Source organism: Hyla sarda, chromosome 4 (assembly GCF_029499605.1).
Source record: "Hyla sarda isolate aHylSar1 chromosome 4, aHylSar1.hap1, whole genome shotgun sequence".
NCBI classification, from domain to species: Eukaryota; Metazoa; Chordata; class Amphibia; order Anura; family Hylidae; genus Hyla; species Hyla sarda.
In genome coordinates, this window is record NC_079192.1 from 180,086,541 (window position 1) to 180,106,545 (window position 20,005).

The 20,005-nt window shown below is 41.9% G+C and overlaps 1 protein-coding gene across 1 annotated transcript in view; it reads right to left on the reverse strand.

Annotated features, from left to right (window-relative positions):
- The window catches only part of UBE2Q2 (ubiquitin conjugating enzyme E2 Q2), a 42,959-nt gene that overhangs the window by 15,664 nt on the left and 7,290 nt on the right, over positions 1–20,005 (reverse strand). The window contains exons 2-4 of the mRNA XM_056572955.1: positions 19,109–19,213; positions 6,630–6,734; positions 3,740–3,796 (exon numbers count right to left, since the gene is read on the reverse strand). Coding sequence (XP_056428930.1) covers positions 3,740–3,796; positions 6,630–6,734; positions 19,109–19,213 — 267 coding nt within the window. The remainder of the gene's footprint in view (positions 1–3,739; positions 3,797–6,629; positions 6,735–19,108; positions 19,214–20,005) is intronic.

Below are 20,005 nucleotides of genomic sequence, written 5' to 3' on the forward strand. Positions count from 1 at the left end.
TCAGGCCGGACATCACTGTGCACTTGGGACCTGGGAAAACCCACAGTGCACCAAGCCCCTTAATTTGCATAAAAAGACGGGAAATAATGGCAGAAAAAGGCCATGCATCGGCAAATGATAAATACCATTGTCCTCCAGGTCACCAGCACAATAAGCCTATACCAATACATTGGTGCAGATGATGGATTTCCTTTAACAACAGAGACCCCCCACCCCCTGTACCCCAGACACTTGTCAAAAGTAACACATTAACTGTATACTTCTTGCAGCAGCTGTAGTTGGGTGGACGTGAGAAGACTGAAGATTAATGACAAATGTAGTCTAAGTGGCAAACAAGGGGGCATCATTGAACGGAGAATCCTTACCTAATATAAGTAAAAACTGGCTACTAGGCACACAGAGCAGAGTCACATGCCTCATCTCAGAAACGGTGGAAGGTCAGATAACCCCTTTAAATAAAAATTTAGATATGACTCCAACAGTTCCCCAAGTCTTTTATAGAAGGGCCAAGTATCCAAGTGTCATTGATATTTTCAATGTAAAGAAGAAAAAACTAATTCCCAGCAGACATTTAACCCAGGAGGTCCCTCACCTCCTCCTGCTCCCACAAGCCTTTCCTTTCTAAATCCAAAGCCCCAGCCCTGTGACCACTAGCCAAATGTGGCAGGGATCAGCTGCATTCTCTGCAAGATTCCTACAGGAAAGCATGTTAGGAATGTGCAGAAAATGCTGCACAGAAAAGACACTGGGGCAGATTTATAAAGCAAAATCCTGTCTGTCACCCTAAACAACCTATCGCAAAGCAGGTTTCATTTTTCATGAGCTGCACTGCGATAGGTTGCTATGGGCAACAGAGTCTATTAGACAACTTTATGTCTACATCACAGTGGGTACCCATTTACTTAAAGGGGTACTCTGCCCCTAGACATCTAACATGTCTGATCCGGCGGGGACAACGGCGACTGAGCGGTCACGCATCGCTCATGACATCATGGTCATGCTCCCTCAATAGATCTGCATTGAGGGGGCACGGCCGTGACGTCACGAGCCTCCGGCGCTGCACCAGACGCTCTAAACAAACGCAGAGTGCAGCAGGGAGATCGCAAGGGTCCCCAGCGGCAGCACCGCGCGATCAGACATCTTATCCCCTATCCTTTGGATAAGGGATAAGATGTCTAAGGGCAGAGTACCCCTTTAAACCCTTATAGGAGGAATACTCGCGCGTAAAACAACTTATCCCCTATCCAAAGGATAGGGAATAAGTTATAGATCGCGGGGGGTCCGAGCACTGGGGCCCCCCGGGATCTCCTGGATGGGGCCGCGGCAATCTGCAGGAAGCAGAAAGCTGCGGCAGAGAAGCCCCCTCCATGTATCTCTATGGGGTACGTGGGGAGGGGGTTCGTGTCAGCAGCCGCGTCATGCAGGGACAGAACGCCCCCTTTCCTGTACACTGCCGCGGCCCCGTCCAGGAGATCCCGGGTGGCCCCAGTGCTCGGACCCCCGCGATCCATAACTTATCCTCTATCCTTCGGATAGGGGATAAGTTATATTGCACTATAGATGTCCTTTAAGGACTTAGGGTTTTTCCATTTTGTTTTTTCCTCTTCACCTCATATGATGGCTTTTTTGCGCTACCAATTCTACTCTGTAATCAAAATCAGTCAGTCAGTCATTTTACCCAAAAATCAACGGCAGAAAAAAAATAAAAAAATAAATAAAGTTACTTTTGGGGGCTTCCGATTCTACGCAGTGCATTTTTCGGAAAAAAAAAAAAGCGACACCTTATCTTTATTCTGTAGGTCCATACGATTAAAGTGATACCCTACTTATATAGCTTTAACCTGTTAAAAGGACACAGGACGTACTGGTACATCCAGATTCCGCTAACCATTCAATAACGCGGGGCAACAGCCGGGACCCGTGGCCAATAGCGCGTGGCACTGATCGCAGTGCTGCGCGCTATTAACCGTTTAGACGAGTCTAAAGTGAAACTAAATAATTGCCAGTTAGCTCAGGAGGCTGTTCGGGATGCCACAGTTTCGCCACGGAAATCCCGAACAGCCTCCTGAGCTAACTGGCAATTATTTTGTGAGACAGCAGGAGGGTCCCTTACCTGCCTCCTGGTGTCCGATCGCTGAATGACTGCTCAGTGCCCGAGATCCAGGCATGAGCAGTCAAGCGGCAGAATCATTGATCAATGGTTTCCTATGAGAAACCATTGATCAATGTAAAAGATCAGTGTGTGCAGTGTTATAGCCCGAAATGGGAGCTATAACATTGCAAAAAATAAAATAAATAGAAAAAAAAGTGACCATTTAACCCCTTCCCTAATAAAAGTTTGAATCCCCCCCCCCCTTTTCCCATAAAAAAAAAAAACTGTAAATAAAAACAAACGTGGTATCGCCGTGTGCGGAAATGTCCAAATTATAAAAATATATCATTGATTAAACCGCACTGTCAATGGCGTACACGCAAAAAAATCCAAAGTCCAAAATAGTGTATTTCTGGTCACTTTTTATATCATGAAAAAATTCATAAAAAGCTATCAAGTCCGATCAGTACAAAAATGGTACTGCTAAAAACTTCAGATCACGGCGCATAAAAATAGCCCTCATACCGTCCCATACGCGGAAAAATAGTCAGAAGACGACAATTTTTAACAAATATTCCTGCATACAGTAATGATTTATGACAAAATCAAACCTACATAAGTAGGGTATCATTTTAATCATATGGACCTACAGAATAATGATAAGGTGTCATTTTTACCAAAAAATGTACTGTGTAGAAACGGAAGCCCTCAAAAGTTACAAAATTGATTTTTTAAAATTTTGTCGCACAATGATTTTTTTTCCATTTCGCTGTAGATTTTTGGGTAAAATGACTAATGTCATTACAAAGTAGAATTAGTGGCGCAAAAAGTAAGCCATCAAATGGTTTTTTGGTGCAAAATTGAAAGTTATGCTTTTTTTTTTAAAGCTAGAGGAGGCAAAAAAACGAAAATGGAAAAATAAAAATAAAAATTAAGGGGTTAAATTTGTCTTCTGGGAAAATAAATAAGTAACTACATGCATGAAAAATTAATATGTTTAAAAATGTCCTTTTCTGACCGATATAAAATTTTTCCGCATACAGGGGATGTATGAGGCCTCATTTTTTGCGCCATGATCTGAAGTTTTTATTGGTACCATTTTTGTATTGATCTGACTTTTTGATCGCTTTTTATAAAAATTTTTATTGTATGAAAAGTGACCAAAAATATGACATTTTGGACTTTGGATTTTTTATACGTGTACGCCATTGACCGTGCGATTTAACAATTTATTTTTTATTGTTCTAACATTTACGCACGCGGCAGGCAGTGACGTCAAGAGGGGGCGGGCCTGAACACTGAAGCCCGCACACAGCGTCCAGGAACGCAATGTTCCGGTGTGAGGTGGAATTTTGCGGACGCTGGGGAGCGGAGTACCCCTTTAACCATCGGTTGGTACTGCTTGTTATCACCACATAGGAATTAAATAGGCTCAGCAGCTGAACCCACTTTAGCCTCAGTGAGTGTCCTCTATATATTGCAGATGACACTGCTGTGAAGGCTGGGATTAAAGAACTCTGATCACGGCAGTTTAAACCCTTAGATACCAGGTCACTGAACTTTACCAGAAATAAAATCTTGACCAGAAAAAAAAAAAAAAAAAAACTATCAAAACTGTGTAACTGCATGCATTAAACTCTCTCCTACCTCGCCCATGTCTTCCTCCTCTTCCTCTTCAGACGTAACTTCCTCTGTTGTGCCATTCTGTAAATATTCAAAGATTAATCTAACTTTTATCACATGAATACAAATAAGATGATCATAAAGCTTGGGGCCATTCAACTGGCTCACGACAACCAATCCACATTCCAGGAAACTGTTCATCTAGGAATGCTCGGACCTGACACCCGTAATGTGGTGGTGAACCATCCGAGGTCTGAGCATTCCTAGATGAACAGTTTCCTGGAAGTGGATTGGTCGTCGGGGGCCAGTTGAATGGCCCCCAAGGTCTCCCGATCTGACCCTCTTTTATCTTTGGGGTCATCTGAAGGCAATTGTCTATGCTGGGAAGATACGAGATGTGCAGCACCTGAAACTACGGATACTGGAAGCCTGTGCTAGCATTTCTCCTGCGATGTTGCTATCAGTGTGTGAAGAGTGGGAGAAGAGGGTTGCATTGACAATCCAACACAATGGGCAGCACATTGAACACATTTTATAAGTGGTCAGAAACTTGTAAATAACTAATGAAAGAATAAAGTTATGTTAAAACCAAGCACATCATTGTTTTTCTTGTGAAATTCCTAATAAGTTTGATGTATCACATGACCCTCTTCCTATTGAAAAAACAAAAGTTGGATTCAAAATGACCGACTTCAAAATGGCCACCATAGTCACCACCCATCTTGAAAAGTTTCCCCCCCCCCCTCACATATACTAATGTGCCACAAACAGGAAGTTAATATCACCAACCATTCCCATTTTATTAAGGTGTATCCATATAAATGGCCCACCCTGTATATTTTGACCACTCATGTTTATTATAGCCTGTTAACTATATGGTGTCAGACTTCTCATTTATTACATTTTTTTCATGTGCTCCGAGAGTGGTGGCATGTAAGCTGCAAGATGTAATGTGTCATGTATTTTCTTTTATCTAAGAAAACATCCATTATTTTCTTGCTCAGTCCATTAAAGCGTTTTACATGTTGGGATGACATTTAAAAAGTTATTTTATTTTTTATTTTTATCATGACCGTAATTCTCTCATTTAAGAACTGAGACATCATATTTCAATACATCAAGGGTCCAATTTTACTACAGAAAAGCATAGCATTTGGAAGGATGGCAATCCATATTGGGGGAGGTTTATAAAAAACCTGTGTAAGAAGTTGTGCAGTTGCCCATAGCAACCAATTAGTTTATTTTAAAAAGGCATTCTGATTAGTTGCTATGGGCAACTGCGCCATATTTAATAAACCTTCCCTATTGAGCTTCACTTTCTATGGTTGTCAACGGATCAGCCGCTAGATATCTCAATAACCCCTGTCACGTGTAGTCCGTGCTCTCATACATACCTTTTAACCTTTACAGCTACTATAGCCCTTAAGCTGGGTTAGAGCAATTTCCAACAAGAAAGGGATGGGGGTGGAAGGGTGCTTTAAAAATAAAAAGCATGCACACGTGCCCAAGTGACAGGCTGAGCAGGCCTTTCCTGCTTGTCAACAACATTAGAGAAAATGGAGGAGCAGAGGTGACCTAGCAGAAGAGTATGCTTTGGGGAGATTTATTACAACCTGTGGAGAGGTAGAATGCTGCAGATTGATTCATTTCTCAGAGAAGCCTTTTAAAAATAAAGGAAGCCATGTGGTTCCTATGGGCAACTGTATCACTCTTCCTCTACACAGGTTTTGAAAAAAATGTTCACTTTTTAAAGCACCCCGACTTATTTAACAATTTTGTTTCCTCATGTGAAAATTCCTGTAAGCTATCAAGCAAGGACAGACTGGTGATGTGGCTAGTCCGCTTGTTTAATGTACAAAAACCTTTATAATTGCATTAAAGCCAAAGCATACAATTGTACACACTACTTAAATATAGATTCTGTATTATAACAAAATATATTTGAAAGATGTCCAGTGGTAAGAAATATATCCCCCTAGGACAGTGGTCTTCAACCTGCGGACCTCAAGATTTTGCAAAACTACAACTCCCGGCATGCCCGGACAGCCGTTGGCTGTCCGGGCATGCCGGGAGTTGTAGTTTTGCAACATCTGGAGGTCCGCAGGTTGAAGACCACTGCCCTAGGGGATAAATGTCTGATCGCGGAGGGTCCGACCGCTGGGACCCCGGCTCGGCCCCAGCTCTGCTCAAGGAAGTAACAATTCACACCCAGCTGGTGGAAACACATCCTCTCCATTCATCTCTATGGGAGAGGTGGAGAGTGTTTGCATGTTCTGCAGATAGGGGATAAACTCCTTACTGCTGGACATCATTAAAGGGGTACTCCGGCGCCAAGACATCTTATTCTCTATCCAAAGGATAGGGGGTAAGATGCCTGATGGCATGGGTCCCGCAGCTGGGGACCCCCGTGATCTTCCACACCGCACCCAGTTAGAATCAGCCCCCAGAGTGTGCGCGCTCCGGGTCTGATTACTGGCGATCACGGGGACGGAGCATAGTGACGTCACGGCTCCACCCCCTCAATGCAAGCCTATGGGAGGGGGCGTAACAGCAGTCACACCCCTCCATAGGTTTGCATTGAGGGGGCGGAGCGTAACATCACATGGGGCGGAGCCGTGACGTCACTATGCTCCGTCCCAGTGATCGCCAGTAATCAGACCCGGAGCGAACATTCTCCGGGGGCTGATTCTAACGGGGTGAGATCACTGGAAGATCACTGGGGTCCCCAGCGGCGGGACCCCCGCAATAAGGCATCTTATCCCCTATCCTTTGGATAGGGGATAAGAGGTCTTAATGCCGGAGAACCCCTTTAAGTCTGTTTTCTTTTGCTGTGCATCAATAGAATAGATTCTTTTCTCCTCGGTGCTGTCTTGCCAAGCCCATAACTATGCCTCCCTGAGGAAATGATTCCTACCTGTCCTGTAGGCAGAGGCTGATCCAGCATTTCAACGTCAGGGTGTTGTGGGAGATTGTACAGTCTGCACAGGTCACAAATCAAACGCTTCAACTGCTGCAGGAGCTACAGAAACAAGTACAGGTTAGTGCTAACAAGCACACAAGCCCAGCTAAGACTATAGGCATCTCATCCACCTGTGCCCTTCATTAACGTACATATGGCTGGTTCATGTAACTACATAATACACATTTTATGCACACAGGTATGTAAATAGTGATGGCATTTTAAAAGTCACAAGACTCTGGATGCAAAGTAATTGCAATGAGCAGTTCATATAAACATTACAGAAGTTTAAGAGGAAATACACCGGTGCAAGTCCACAGAATGAAAAACTCTTTCCTCCGTTTGGAATCTTTTAGGGTAGGTTCACATCTAACATATACACAGCATTTGGATGCAGGCATGAGCGTCAGTCATGTGGGTGCGCTGGCCCTGCCTCCAAACATCACTGCACACACAGGGCTGCTGCTGGGAAGCCCTGTGTGTCTGTTCATACTAGAATATGCCGCGGATTTATCACTGTGCAGCGTGAAATACCACTGTGTATGAACTGTGTGAGACCCTACCCATAGAGAATCTGATAGCAGCACCCACACTAACATATACAGGTTCATAGTGCAGGTGATTCTGTTTATAATGCACTTTGCTCAGGAACTGAACTGATGTTTTCCATGCCTTTTTAAAATAGCCTCAACCTGCACTATTAACCCGCTTAATAGTGAATGGGTTTAAAAAAATAGAATATTTTTTTTTAATATATATATGACATTGTATAAGTCATCATTTTAAGGCTCACGCACAACACACCCTTTGTCGTAGTTCTAAAGCACACCCATGTTAGAATATGGTAAATTAAACTTGATGACATTCATAAAGCTCTTATGATGCAAGCAACCAAACCCAGTTCTGAGTCTACAGCTAGTCATTTATAAGGATTGGTCACAATAAAGCTACATCCTGCATCCATCCATAGAGTTTTTAGTGGTTAAAGGGGTGCTCCCGTGGAAAACTATTTTGTGTTTATTTTTTTTTAAATCAACTGGTGCCAGAAAGTCAAAACAGGTTTGTAAATTACTTGTATTTAAAAAAAAAAAAATCTTAATCCGCCCAGTACTTAGCTGCTGTATGCTTCAGAGGAAGTTCTTTTCTTTTTGAGTTTATTTTCTGTCTGACCACAGTGCGCTCTGCTATTCAGCCTTTAAATATTTAAATATTGATGGTCGACTCTCAGGATAGGTGATCAATATTAGACTGGTAGGGGTCTTCCTGTGATCAGCTGCTTGTGTGAGCACTACAGCCTCTTCAATGTTTACATAGGCAGCAAATCTCTTCATATTTGTAAACTTCAGACTATTTGTAGCAGTGGGGCAAGGTACTGCAGCCTTGTCAAGTTCAATTGTTAAAGGTAGGATAACCCTTTAAAGTCACTGTGCGGTAGTGATCTCAAAACACTGCCTCAATTTTTTTCCTGTTCAGTTACCCCACTTTCGATCCCCTTTACCTCTTAATGAACGCTGATGTGCCATTTTACTGCAGTCATTTGGGGCCTTATTTTAGCACATTTGCAGGCTCCTGCTGTAACTACCAAGTAGATTAACCCTCTATCAAGCCCCCTCCCATAGACTTGCATTGAGGGGACGGGGCGTGTCGTCACACGGGGGCAGAGTCCTGACGTCACGGACTTCCGTTCCCGTGGTCGTGACCCAGACCCTCCAGCGCTTCCAAGAAACAGGTGGGTGCTGCATGCAACATTGCGGGGGTCCCCAGCGGCGGGCCCCCCCCCCGCGATCAGACATCTTATCCCCTAGCCTTTGGATAGGGGATAAGATGCCTAGGGTGGGAGTACCCCTTTAATGGCGTTTCTTTTCCAAGGATAGGTGGAAAAGAACAAGAAGAATTAAATATAGCAATAAATATTCAAGATTTGGAAAAGGCATTATCAACTTTTAAAAGGGAACAGCACACCAGGATCGGATGGACTTCCTTTCGAGGTGCATAGGAAATTTGGGAGGGTATTATGGCCAGCTTTCCGCGATATTGTTTGCGCTGTTCTTCGAACTGTTGGCCCTTAAAATTAAATCCAATTAAAATTTTGAGTGGTCTGGCATTAATGGAGGGAGGGAAAAGCCGGTTTTAGTATTACTGGTCAAAATCAGCCCTCCTCCCTATAGAAGTAGAGGTCCATGAAATGGGAGAAGAAAAACTATCTGGGAATCAAGAAGTTGATTAAAAAAATTATTATTATATAGAAATCGAAGGAAAAAGGAAGATCTTGGCAAAACTTCCATTGGCGATGGGGATAAGATTACGCTGGTTAAGGGGGTCCTTCTCCCAGTGATACTCCACTATTTGATCGCTGCACTGATCTGGGTACCGGATAAATACTTTAAAGAAAAAGAAAGGAAAATTAATGACCCGATATGTGGATCAGCACATGTAAGAATAAAACCAAGATATCTAAATATTCCCATTGAAGATTGAGGTTTGGGAATCCCAAATTTTCAATTATTATATTGCATCAAAGTTGAGGTTTATTGGGCAAAAGACGGGCGGAATGGAGGAGGTGGAGTTAGACTTCATCCTAGAGCTCATCTCCTAATGCTAGTCTGTAATTCTAAATATTTTTCTTTCCCTCAGTTCTTCCTTTTGTATTCCTCTGGCTGTAGAGGGGGGGGGGGGGGGGGTTAAAAATGAGCACAGATAGGAGATAAAGTGCAGGATATAAACTGTACCTTTATATAACTGTAATATGTAAATGTGTTCAATAAAAAAAAAAAAAAAAAAATTACACACTATGGAATATCCGCTCACAGAATTCCGATCATAAACTTCTCTCAGATATTCCATCTGACGTCACCACTGAATGCAATGCATGTAAATCCGAATTTTTCTTTTTTTTTTTTTTTTTTTACAGTCAGTCATTCTTTTAGCGGATCTATTCAGTGCTATGAAATTCTGTACTGTGATTGGTGTGAATGGGCCTTCTGCAAGGTTCAAACAGCAAAACTCTGTAGTGCAATTCTGTACGCGAAAATTCTGTAGTGTAAACTTACCCTTACACGCTGTGGTCAAATTGTGACCATGTACACAATCTATGTGCAACCCAACCCCTATTGGCAACATTATTGTCAATGCAGTGGAAGGATCCCAGGGCTACCATGGGTGTCAGTATCTGTCTGAGAATGTAAGAGACATTTTGTATTGTCCCTTCCATATCTAAACATTTTTTTTTATCCCACACATTAAATATTTAAAAAAAAAAAATTACCCTAACTTTTCTTTCATGATTTCTACTCTGGCACAAAATTTTTTTGCAGAAAAACACCTATATAAACTTATGTCATTTTATTGATCTACGGAATAAAAGCTATAGTTTTATTTTTATAATCTGAATAACAGAACTTTTTAGCACATTTTGTCATTACGTTTTTGCTCTCTCTCCACAACAGGAAAGGTTGGCTTATAAGGCTTAACGGTCAAAATGAAAACCGCATGATTTAAGGGTTATGTTATGGGTTGTAAAATGAAAGAATTAAATATTTCTAAATATGTTTGACATAAAAACTTGACAAATGGGCACTGTCCGATGCAAAAACCTTTTATATGTTGTCAGGGGGTGGAAATTTTATTTAAAAAAAATACTTGTCCACGGGACTAAAATGGAGCAAAATCTACGATCATGACGATACACTTGTCTGGGCCAATTTTCGCTTTTACGCTCTCATTTTTTCCTCCTCACCCTATCATAGCCATAACTACCTACTATAAGGATACCTTTAATTTTTTTTATAACATTCTCTGAACCAAAAAAATAGGCGAAGTGAAATTTAAGTAGTAAAAGATAATTTTGCAGATTTGGTGGTTTTCTTTTCTGCGCCATTTACCTTGTGGTTGAGATAACATGTTAGTTTCATACTTTAGGCCACCTGATAACAGCGATACCAGATTTCTATAGTTTACTTCATGTTTTACTAATTTAGAAAAACTTCTGAACTTTAGAATTTTTTTTTTTTTTTTAATTGCCATTTTTTGACCCCTGTAGCTTTATTTCTTTCCACAAACCAGGCTGTATGAGGGCTCATTTTTTGCGCTATAATCTGTTTTTTGGATCGGTACCATTTTGGTATTGATCTGACTAACTTTTTTTTCTGGGATATTATAAAAATTGCAATTCTGTTTTTTTTTTTTTTTTTTTTTTTTTTTACATTTACCGTATGGGATACATAATGTTATATTTTAATAGGTTGTACAATTACGCACGAAGCGATACCAAATATGTTTATTTTTATTATGTTTATATGTTTTTATATAGGAAAAGGGGGTGATTTGAACTTTTAACATGTAAGGGTTAATGTGTGTGTTTTTTTTAACACTTTATTCATCTGTATGAGGAATCTAATGATTCCTCCTATAAGTCTAATCGAGTTCTATTGAACTCAATTGATCTGTGTGATCTGTGATCCATTGATAGAGCCTAGTCCAGCCAGGATCTATCAATGACAGAGCCGGGACAGCAGGGAAGCAGAGGTAAGTCCTACGACTACCTCTATAGTGGATCGCCCCCCCTCGCGATCATTCTGCAAGTTTCCACAGCCGGGGGCTGCAGAGTATGGAGCGGACACGAGTCGGGAGCCCGCTCCATACAGACTGCAAAGCGACACAGCGCTTGTTAGGTCCGGAAAAATTCACCTGCCCGGAACTGCATGTCCGGGTGTCAGGAGATAGGAATTCCACATCCCTGTGTTGTACATCTTGGCAAAACATCACCCTTTCTAATACAGTGGTCCCTCAACATACGATGGTAATTCGTTCCAAACGACCCATCGTTTGTCGAATCCATCGTATGTTGAGGGATCCGTGCAATGTAAAGTATAGGAAGTTATACTCACCTGTCCCCGTCGCTCCGGACCAGGTCCTCACCGCTCCCGATGCTGTCGCAGGGGCTCCCGCTGCTGTCCCGCTGCTCCGGTGTCTTGCGCATCTTCTGCAGGGTCCGGGCCTCGCTTTCAGGTGACGTTATTACGCTGCTGCGCCGGTGCGGCGTGCATAGTGATGTAATAACGACGCCGGAAAGCAAGGCCCGGACCCTGGAGAAGATGCGCAAGACACCGGAGGATCGCGAAGTGGACCCGGAGCATCGGGTAAGTGAACCTGCTGGGGCACATTACACTGCTATCCGACAGCAGCTTAAGCATTTTGCGCTGTCGGATAGCAGTTAATGCGATGGCCCCGACATATAAAAGCATCGTATGTCGATGCTGACATCGACATGCGATGGCCTCTGAGAGGCCATCGTATGTCGATTTTATCATATGTCGGGGCCATCGTAGGTCGGGGGGGTTACTGTATACTTCATTATTATAGCAATCATGGCTTATAAAAAACCCCACTAGATGTCCCCATACCTTCCACAACATAATCCTGTCTGGCTGCAGCATTATCTTTGTCCGAGCTGAAGCACAGGCTGGGACAAAGTCCAGTAAGTGAGGACAGGACTAGCGCTTCTCTGCCCTCTCCTAACCTCCAACTGCAGCATGAAAACAGAGGAGGAGGGGGTGGGTTACAGAGAAGTCAGCAGTAATTGGATAGAGACACTCAGCACAGCAAAGCAGACTGAGGGAGTCATGCAAAGTAAGGTCCCTCCAAAGCAAAGAATGAAAAACCAAGTGAGCAACAGATAGAAGGTATTTGAGAGAGAAATTATATGTACATGATCAGGTTTAGGAGTAAGATGACTGTGGGATATGACAAGTACTCTTTAAAGGGGTACTCTGCTGGAGCTTGTGACATCATAGCCCCCACCCCCTCATGACGTCGCGTCTCGCCAGCCATCACGCCCCCTCCCATAGGCTTGCATTGAGGGGGCGGGACGTGACATGAGGGGGCAGGGCTATGAAATCACAAGCTCCCAGCGCCGGCTCCAGCATTCGGAACAGTTTGTTCCAATCGCTGAGCAGCAAAGTACCCCTTTAAGAGTGCGTTCACATGTACAGTATCCTGCACACACTTTATAATCAGGATTTGAAGCTATATAGGTAATTTTTTTTTGACCAAAAAACCTTCCCTTAAATGGGTTGCCGTGACAAGTAGATAGCTTATGTGGAGGCTGATCACATACCTGTTTACAGTTGCTTTGTAGTAGGGATCAACCGATATTCACGATTTTGTTAGCTCTAAAAAATAATTATCGGTTGATCCCTACTTTGTAGTCCCCTCTGACTGATTCAGTGAATCTGTCAGAGGAGTATGACTTTATTTACATATGGGCTGTGTTTGGCTGAGTTCCGTGCAGTGACTGTACAGGAGCATGCCTATTTAATGAAGGAGTATGCCCTCTGTGCAAAGCCACATTTATAACCCTTTAGGGAGTCCATTTTGGCCTTGAGGACACTGAAAAATTCTCATTTTTGTGTTTGTTTTTTCCTTCTCGCCTTCTAAAAAAGCCATAATTCTTATTTCCCCCCTTTTTTCTGGGATGTGATGTGACCTCAAATCAGCAATTTTAGACTTTGGTATTTTTTTTACCTTTACCCTGTTCACTTTACAGGATCATTAGCATAATATTCTAATAAATGGGACATTTCTGCACGCGGCAATACCAAATATGTTGATTTAAATTTTTTTTTTTACTGTTTTTGAAAAATGAGAAGAGGGGAATTTTTTGTATTGGGGAGGGGCTTATTCACATTTAAATTTTTTTTATTTTATTCCACACAGCGGACTTTTTTTTTTGTGACCTTTAGATTGTAGATACTGATCAGTACCATGCATAGACACAGCACTCATCTGTGTTCTCTGTAATCTTCGGTGATCTGCTCGAAGCCATGACGACGGCAGGAGGCAGGAAAGGAGACCTCCGGCCTCCATCTTGGTTGATCTGATCCCCACGGCACAGTCGCGGGCGATCAGATCAGCCACCAGAACACCCGTAGATGCAGTGATCAGCATTAATTACAGCATCTGAGGGGTTAATGGTGGACATCAGCACAATCCTTACACTATAAACAGGTATGTAATTAGCTTCCCCTAAGCTATAGACTGGTTACTGCAACTCTTTTCAGCGTGACCATAGATTCTCTTTCAGCTGGCCATGGGCATTAACCCCTTAAGGACACGGTTTTCTCATTTTTTGCACTTTTATTCCACCTCACCTTCTAAAAATCATAACACTTAATTTTCCACCCACAGACCTATACGAGGGCTTGGTTTTTTGCAACACCAATTGTACTTGGTAATGATATCAAGTGAAGAGGAAATAAAAATAAAAATAATAAAGTGTATATTTTTTTGTGGGACAATTTTGAAAAAAAAAAAAAAAAAAGGCATTTTGTAACTTTTGGGGGTTTCAGATTCTACACAGAGCACTTTCCGGTAGAAATTATACCTTATCTTTATTTGGTAGGTCTGTAAGATTAAAATACCAAACTTACATAGGTTTGAGTTTTTTTTACCTAAAAAAAAAAAAAAATTTAAAACTTTTTGTACAAAAATCTGTATGTTTAAAAATGTCCTCTTCTGACCCCTATAACTTATTTTTTCCATATACAGGGCTGTATGAAGGCTCATTTTTTTGCGACGTGATCTGAAGTTTTTATTTGTGCCATTTTTGTTTTGATGGGACTTTTTGATTGCGTATTTTTGGTCACTTTGTATAACCCTAAAAAGGTTAAAAGCAATCTAGACTTTAGTATTTTTGCATATACACCACTGACAGTGCGTTTTAATTATATTTTTATAGTTCGGACATTTACGCACGCACCGATACCCCATATGTTTAGGTTTGTTTACTTATATTTTTTTCCTTACACAATTTTTTTAGTCCCCATAAGGCACTATTACATGCAATCATTAGATTGCATACACTGTTCAATGCTGGGCCATAGCATAGCACTGATCAGTATTATCGGTACTCCATTGCTCCAGCCTGCTGGACTGGCACACCATATAATGTAAATCGGACTTCCTGAGGGCAGACAATTGGGTCATAGAAGGATTAGGCATTTTGGATTTTAGCTACCTGACCCCTCTGTTTTCTGTAAGAGAAGATGCTGCCAGAGTGTGGCAAACTGTTTTAGAAGAGGATTTTCCCACCTATTATCTATAAGTAATCATATCAGTAAATCAAAAGGTTTATATGGCCTTCTACTTAGATCACTAGCAAAGGCAAATAAAACCGTAAACCTATGGATCATTGCCAATGAGCCTTTACAATGCCAAAATTTATAGGAATTCAGTAATCGCAGGTCTGGCAACTTTTGATAGTTCTCCAGCTGCCATGGTAACCTGTCAGCACCCAACCCTCAGTTAAATCCCTTAGATATTGCATAATCATACTACTCCTTCTCCTACTCCAAATGTGCGCCCTCTAGTGGTGACTGCAGACTGCAAAACACTGCCATACATATAAATTGTGCCCCCTTTTTGTTATGGTAATTTTCATATAAAGGGTGGGCCAGTGATTTAGGTAATTTTCTCATTTTTTATTTTATCACTTAACATTTTATTTATTTATTTATAAGGTTATAAAGGTTTATAAAGTTATAAAAAGACCTTTACTGAGACCTTCTAACATGACATTTATTTCAATCCTGATTCCCCATGTAACAGGCTGACAGTTTAGCACTTGGTCACAGGGAGAATACAGACCCCTGACCCTGCAGAGCCGTTTTGGGTCTGCCGACACCAGTAGCTTCTGGAGCCAACATCAGGGGATTGCCAGACCGGGAAGCCTTATGGCTCCTGCTGAGCTGTATATACAATGCTTATTAAATGCTGTATATAGAGCACTCAAAAGCATGGTAATAAGCCATCCCTGCCCTATTCTAAAGGAAAGGCCAACAATAGTGTAACCCTGGAAAACCCCAGAGTTGCAGTGTTTTTGTTAGTGACCGATCGACCTTGCTAGTAACAGCATATAGAAGGGCTCTGTGTGTGATCTCTACGACCGCACTATTCCTGTATCATAATACACCTCCAGGCAATTAACATCATTTTCTTCCTTCCCCACCTCTGCTGCTTTGTGACTCATGTTGAATCAGCCAATCCCGATCCTTCCTGTAAGGATAGATTCACACCTTGTTTATTCATCCTGCTGGAGTGTTGAAACAGGGGGCCTCTTCTGTAGCATCCTGCGGCTAAACTAAACTTTTCTGGTATTCTCAACAGGATCCCATTGGATCAGAATTGCTGTTCATTCATCTTGTTTATTTAAAATAAATAATGTTTTTGTAAACCAAGGCAAACTAACCCTTCTCCATAACAGATGCCCCATTAAAAAGTATAGAATTGCAACTCCGCACTCCAAACAAAGAGGATCCAACATGTGCTGCCCACCATAAAAATAGAGGATACACTACTGTACCAGTGGGGTTTTCAATAAAAAAATATGTAAGATAACACTTCAGAGCCGGTCCGGCTTCAAAACATGATGTATTTTACATATTTTACATTATTAAAAACGCCACTGGTACAGTAGTGTATCCTCTATTTTATGGTGGGCAGCGCATGTTGGATCCTCTGTTTGATGGAGTTGGAATTCTATGTACCACGCCTTGGAGCGTGTTGGAGGAAGTAGCTGCAGCCCTTTGTCTTTGTACGTGTAGTGTCGGGATTAGCACAAACTCCTAGGTGAGTCGGAGCTTTGCTTATGGTTTTTTTTCACTGGAAAGATTGACACAAGGAAGCATAGGGCTAATAGAGGTGCTGTGGGGGGCCCCCCCTTTTCCGGGCAGGGGAATCGTGGCGCGCCGCTGTAAAGGAGAGACCGGGCTCCAAACAGGAGATTGTGGGGGGGGGGGGGTTTCGGGTGGGGGTTGGGGTGCAGCGATAGGTGATAAGTTTTTTTCCCCCTCATGATACTTCTTTAAATGGCCACTTTCTCCCACATTTTATGCCAAAATGCATTAAAAACATTTAAACGTTTGGTATCGCTGCGCCATACGGTGAATGGCATAAACGTGTAGAAAAAAGCAAAAGTCACATGTACGCATAAGTGGTACCGATAAAAATTACAGATCACAGCGCAAAGAAGGAGCTCTCGTACGGCTATGTATACGGAAAAATTAGTTTATAGGGGGTCAAAATAGAAGGCTTTTAAAGATACTAATTGTTAAAAAAAAAGTTTGAGATTTTTTTTTAAAGCAGTACATTAATAGAAAATGTAAACATGGGTATCATGTTAATCTTTTTGACCCACAAAATAAAGAACACGTCATTTTTACCGTAAAGCGTACAGCGTGAAAACAAAACCTTCAAAATTAGCAAAATTGCAGTTTTCTTTTCAATTTCCCCACACTAATAGTATTTTTTCGGTTGCAGCAAACATTTTACAGTGACCCCTCGACCTACAATGGCCCCGACATACGTTAATTTCAACATGCGATGGCCTCTCAGAGGCCATTGTATGTTGAAGGCAGCATCAACATACGATGCTTTTGTATGTCGGGGCCATCGCATAAACGGCTATCCGGCAGCGCAGACTGCTTCAGCTGCCACTGGATAGCGGTGCCCCGTGAGCTCTGGTGATGGTCACTTACCTGTCCTCGGGGCTCCGGCGCGTCCTCTTCGGGATCCCCTGCATCGTCGGTTCTCTCCATAGTCATTGCGTCTCTGCGCACGCCGTCCTGTCATCCAATAGGAGTGGCGTGCGTAGTGCCGTGATGGCGGCGACGGAGAGCGAGGATGCCGGGGAAGCAGAGGCCTTGCCGGAGCATCGGGGACACGGCGACAGCGATGGAGGGCGACATTCAGGGCAGCGGTGACGGTCCGGAGCGGCAGGGGACAGATGAGTACAACTTCCTCTAACAGTGGTCTTCAACCTGCGGACCTCCAGATGTTGCAAAACTACAACACCCAGCATGCTGGGTGTTGTAGTTTTGCAGCATCTGGAGGTCCGCAGGTTGAAGACCACTGTCCTATACTTTACATTGCACGGATCCCTCAACATACGATGGTCCGTTTGGAACGGATTACCATTGTATGTTGAGAGACCACTGTATTGTAAGATGAGTGATGTCATTACAATGTCAATTGGTCGCACAAAAGACAAGCCCCCATATGGGTCTGTGAATGAAAATATAAAAGAAGGGTTATGAGTTTTAGAAGGCAAGGAAGGAAAAAAAAAATGCAAAAATAAAATTGGCTGGGTCCTTTAGGGATGAAAATAAGTTTTTTTTAATAAAAAAAAAAAAAAAAGTGTGTGAATCCAGCTTATGGTACGTTACCACATACAGGATCTGCTGCATATTTTTGCAGCTCATTTTGTTACCTATTAAAGTTAATAGGTAGCAAAATCGGCTGCAAAATATTCAGCAAAAATATGCAGCAGATCTTACTCGTCTGAACGTACCCTTAGACAGCTTATAAATAGAGATGAGCGAATTTACAGTAAATTCGATTCGTCACGAACTTCTCGGCTCGGCAGTTGATGACTTATCCAGCATAAATTAGTTCAGCTTTCAGGTGCTCCGGTGGGCTGGAAAAGGTGGATACAGTCCTAGGAAAGAGTCTCCTAGGACTGTATCCATCTTTTCCAGTCCACGGGAGCACCTGAAAGCTGAACTCATTTAGGCAGGATAAGTCAACTGCCGAGCCGAGAAGTTTGTGATGAATCGAATTTACTGTAAATTCGTTCATCTCTACTTCTAAACATTACTCCTCAAAGCACAATGACATTCCATATCACAGAGGTTGTACATGTACACAGGCAACCAGCTGACCTACGAAAGGCTGAGGAGTAGAATCATCTCCCACAATGAAGCGTGCAAAAAAAGCTTTATGGGACCGCAGAAGTGGGTCAACTGCAGTGCCTAATACCTCTGACAATTCCACAGAGAGACTGCAGCAGGAGCGCTCCATTTATACATGGGAGACTGGAGCATTGTTTTCACCTATCCAGTATTATACCTGCACACCCCTTTATAAAATATCAATTCATTTCATCAGTGTGGCTGAAAATATGAACAGATTCCAGATTTAAAGGGGTATTCCAGGAAAAACTTTTTTTTTTTTATATATCAACTGGTTCCAGAAAGTTAAACAGATTTGTAAATGACTTCTATTAAAAAATCTTAATCCTTTCAATACTTATGAGCTTCTGAAGTTAACTTTGTTCTTTTCTGTCTAAGTAATCTCTGATGACACGTGTCTCGGGAACCGCCCAGTTTAGAAGCAAATCTCCATAGCAAACCTCTTCTTAACTGGGCGGTTCCCGAGACACGTGTCAGAGATTACTTAGACAGAAAAGAACAAAAAGTTAACTTCAGAAGCTCATAAGTACTGAAAGGATTAAGATTTTTTAATAGAAGTCATTTACAAATCTGTTTAACTTTCTGGAGCCAGTTGATATATTAAAAAAAAGTTTTTTTCCTGGATAACCCCTTTAAGGTAGACCTGTTTACCAGTTCTTGCTTTCCACAAAAAGAAATCAGTAAACATACCAGAGTGTTGCTTTTCTTTATATCCTCTAGGCGCTCCAAGACAGAAGTCAGATTTGGGTCATCTGATTCCACAAACCATATTGGTGCAGAAGAGGGATACGATTCCTAGTTGGAAAGGAAATCATCATTATATAATAGCAAATCCATTGAAAAGGTTACACATGCAAAACACAGAAAACCTGCAGAATATGCAAACATATAGCCGCTTTATTTTTAGAAACAGGAAGGAATTTCCAATCTATGCATTATTTATAGGTATGTTTCCCTAGTTATCCTCCAATCTGGTGTGGATCTGCTACAATACAATGGCCAACTTCAACTGGACTGAGGCCGCAGGATAAAAAAAATAAAATAAATAAAAGTGTAAAAATCCAGGATGTCAACCACAGACAGAACTACCTCATTACATGACAAGAACCCTTGACCTCTATTTACTCCGGTGGAAATCTATTTTTTAAATCAACTGGTTCCAGAAAGTTAAACAGGTTTGCTAATTACTTCTATTAAAAAAATCTTTATCCTTCCAGTACTTTTTATCAGCTGTATGCTACAGAGGAAATTTTTCTTTTGAATTTCTTTTTTGTGTTGTCCACAGTGCTCTCTGCTGACACCTGATGCCCGTATCAGGAACTGTCCAGAACAGGAGAAAATCTCCATAGCAAACCTATGCTGCTCTGGACAGTTCCTAATACAGGCATCAGGTGTCAGCAGAGAGCACTGGACAAGACAAGAAATTCAAAGAGAAAAGAATTTCCTCTGTAGTATACAGCTGCTAAAAAGTACTGGAGCGGTAAAGATTTTTTAATAGAAGAAGTCATTTACAAATCTGTTTAACTTTCTGGCACCAGTTGATTTAAAAACAAATGTTTTCCACCGGAGTACCCCTTTAGAACGATG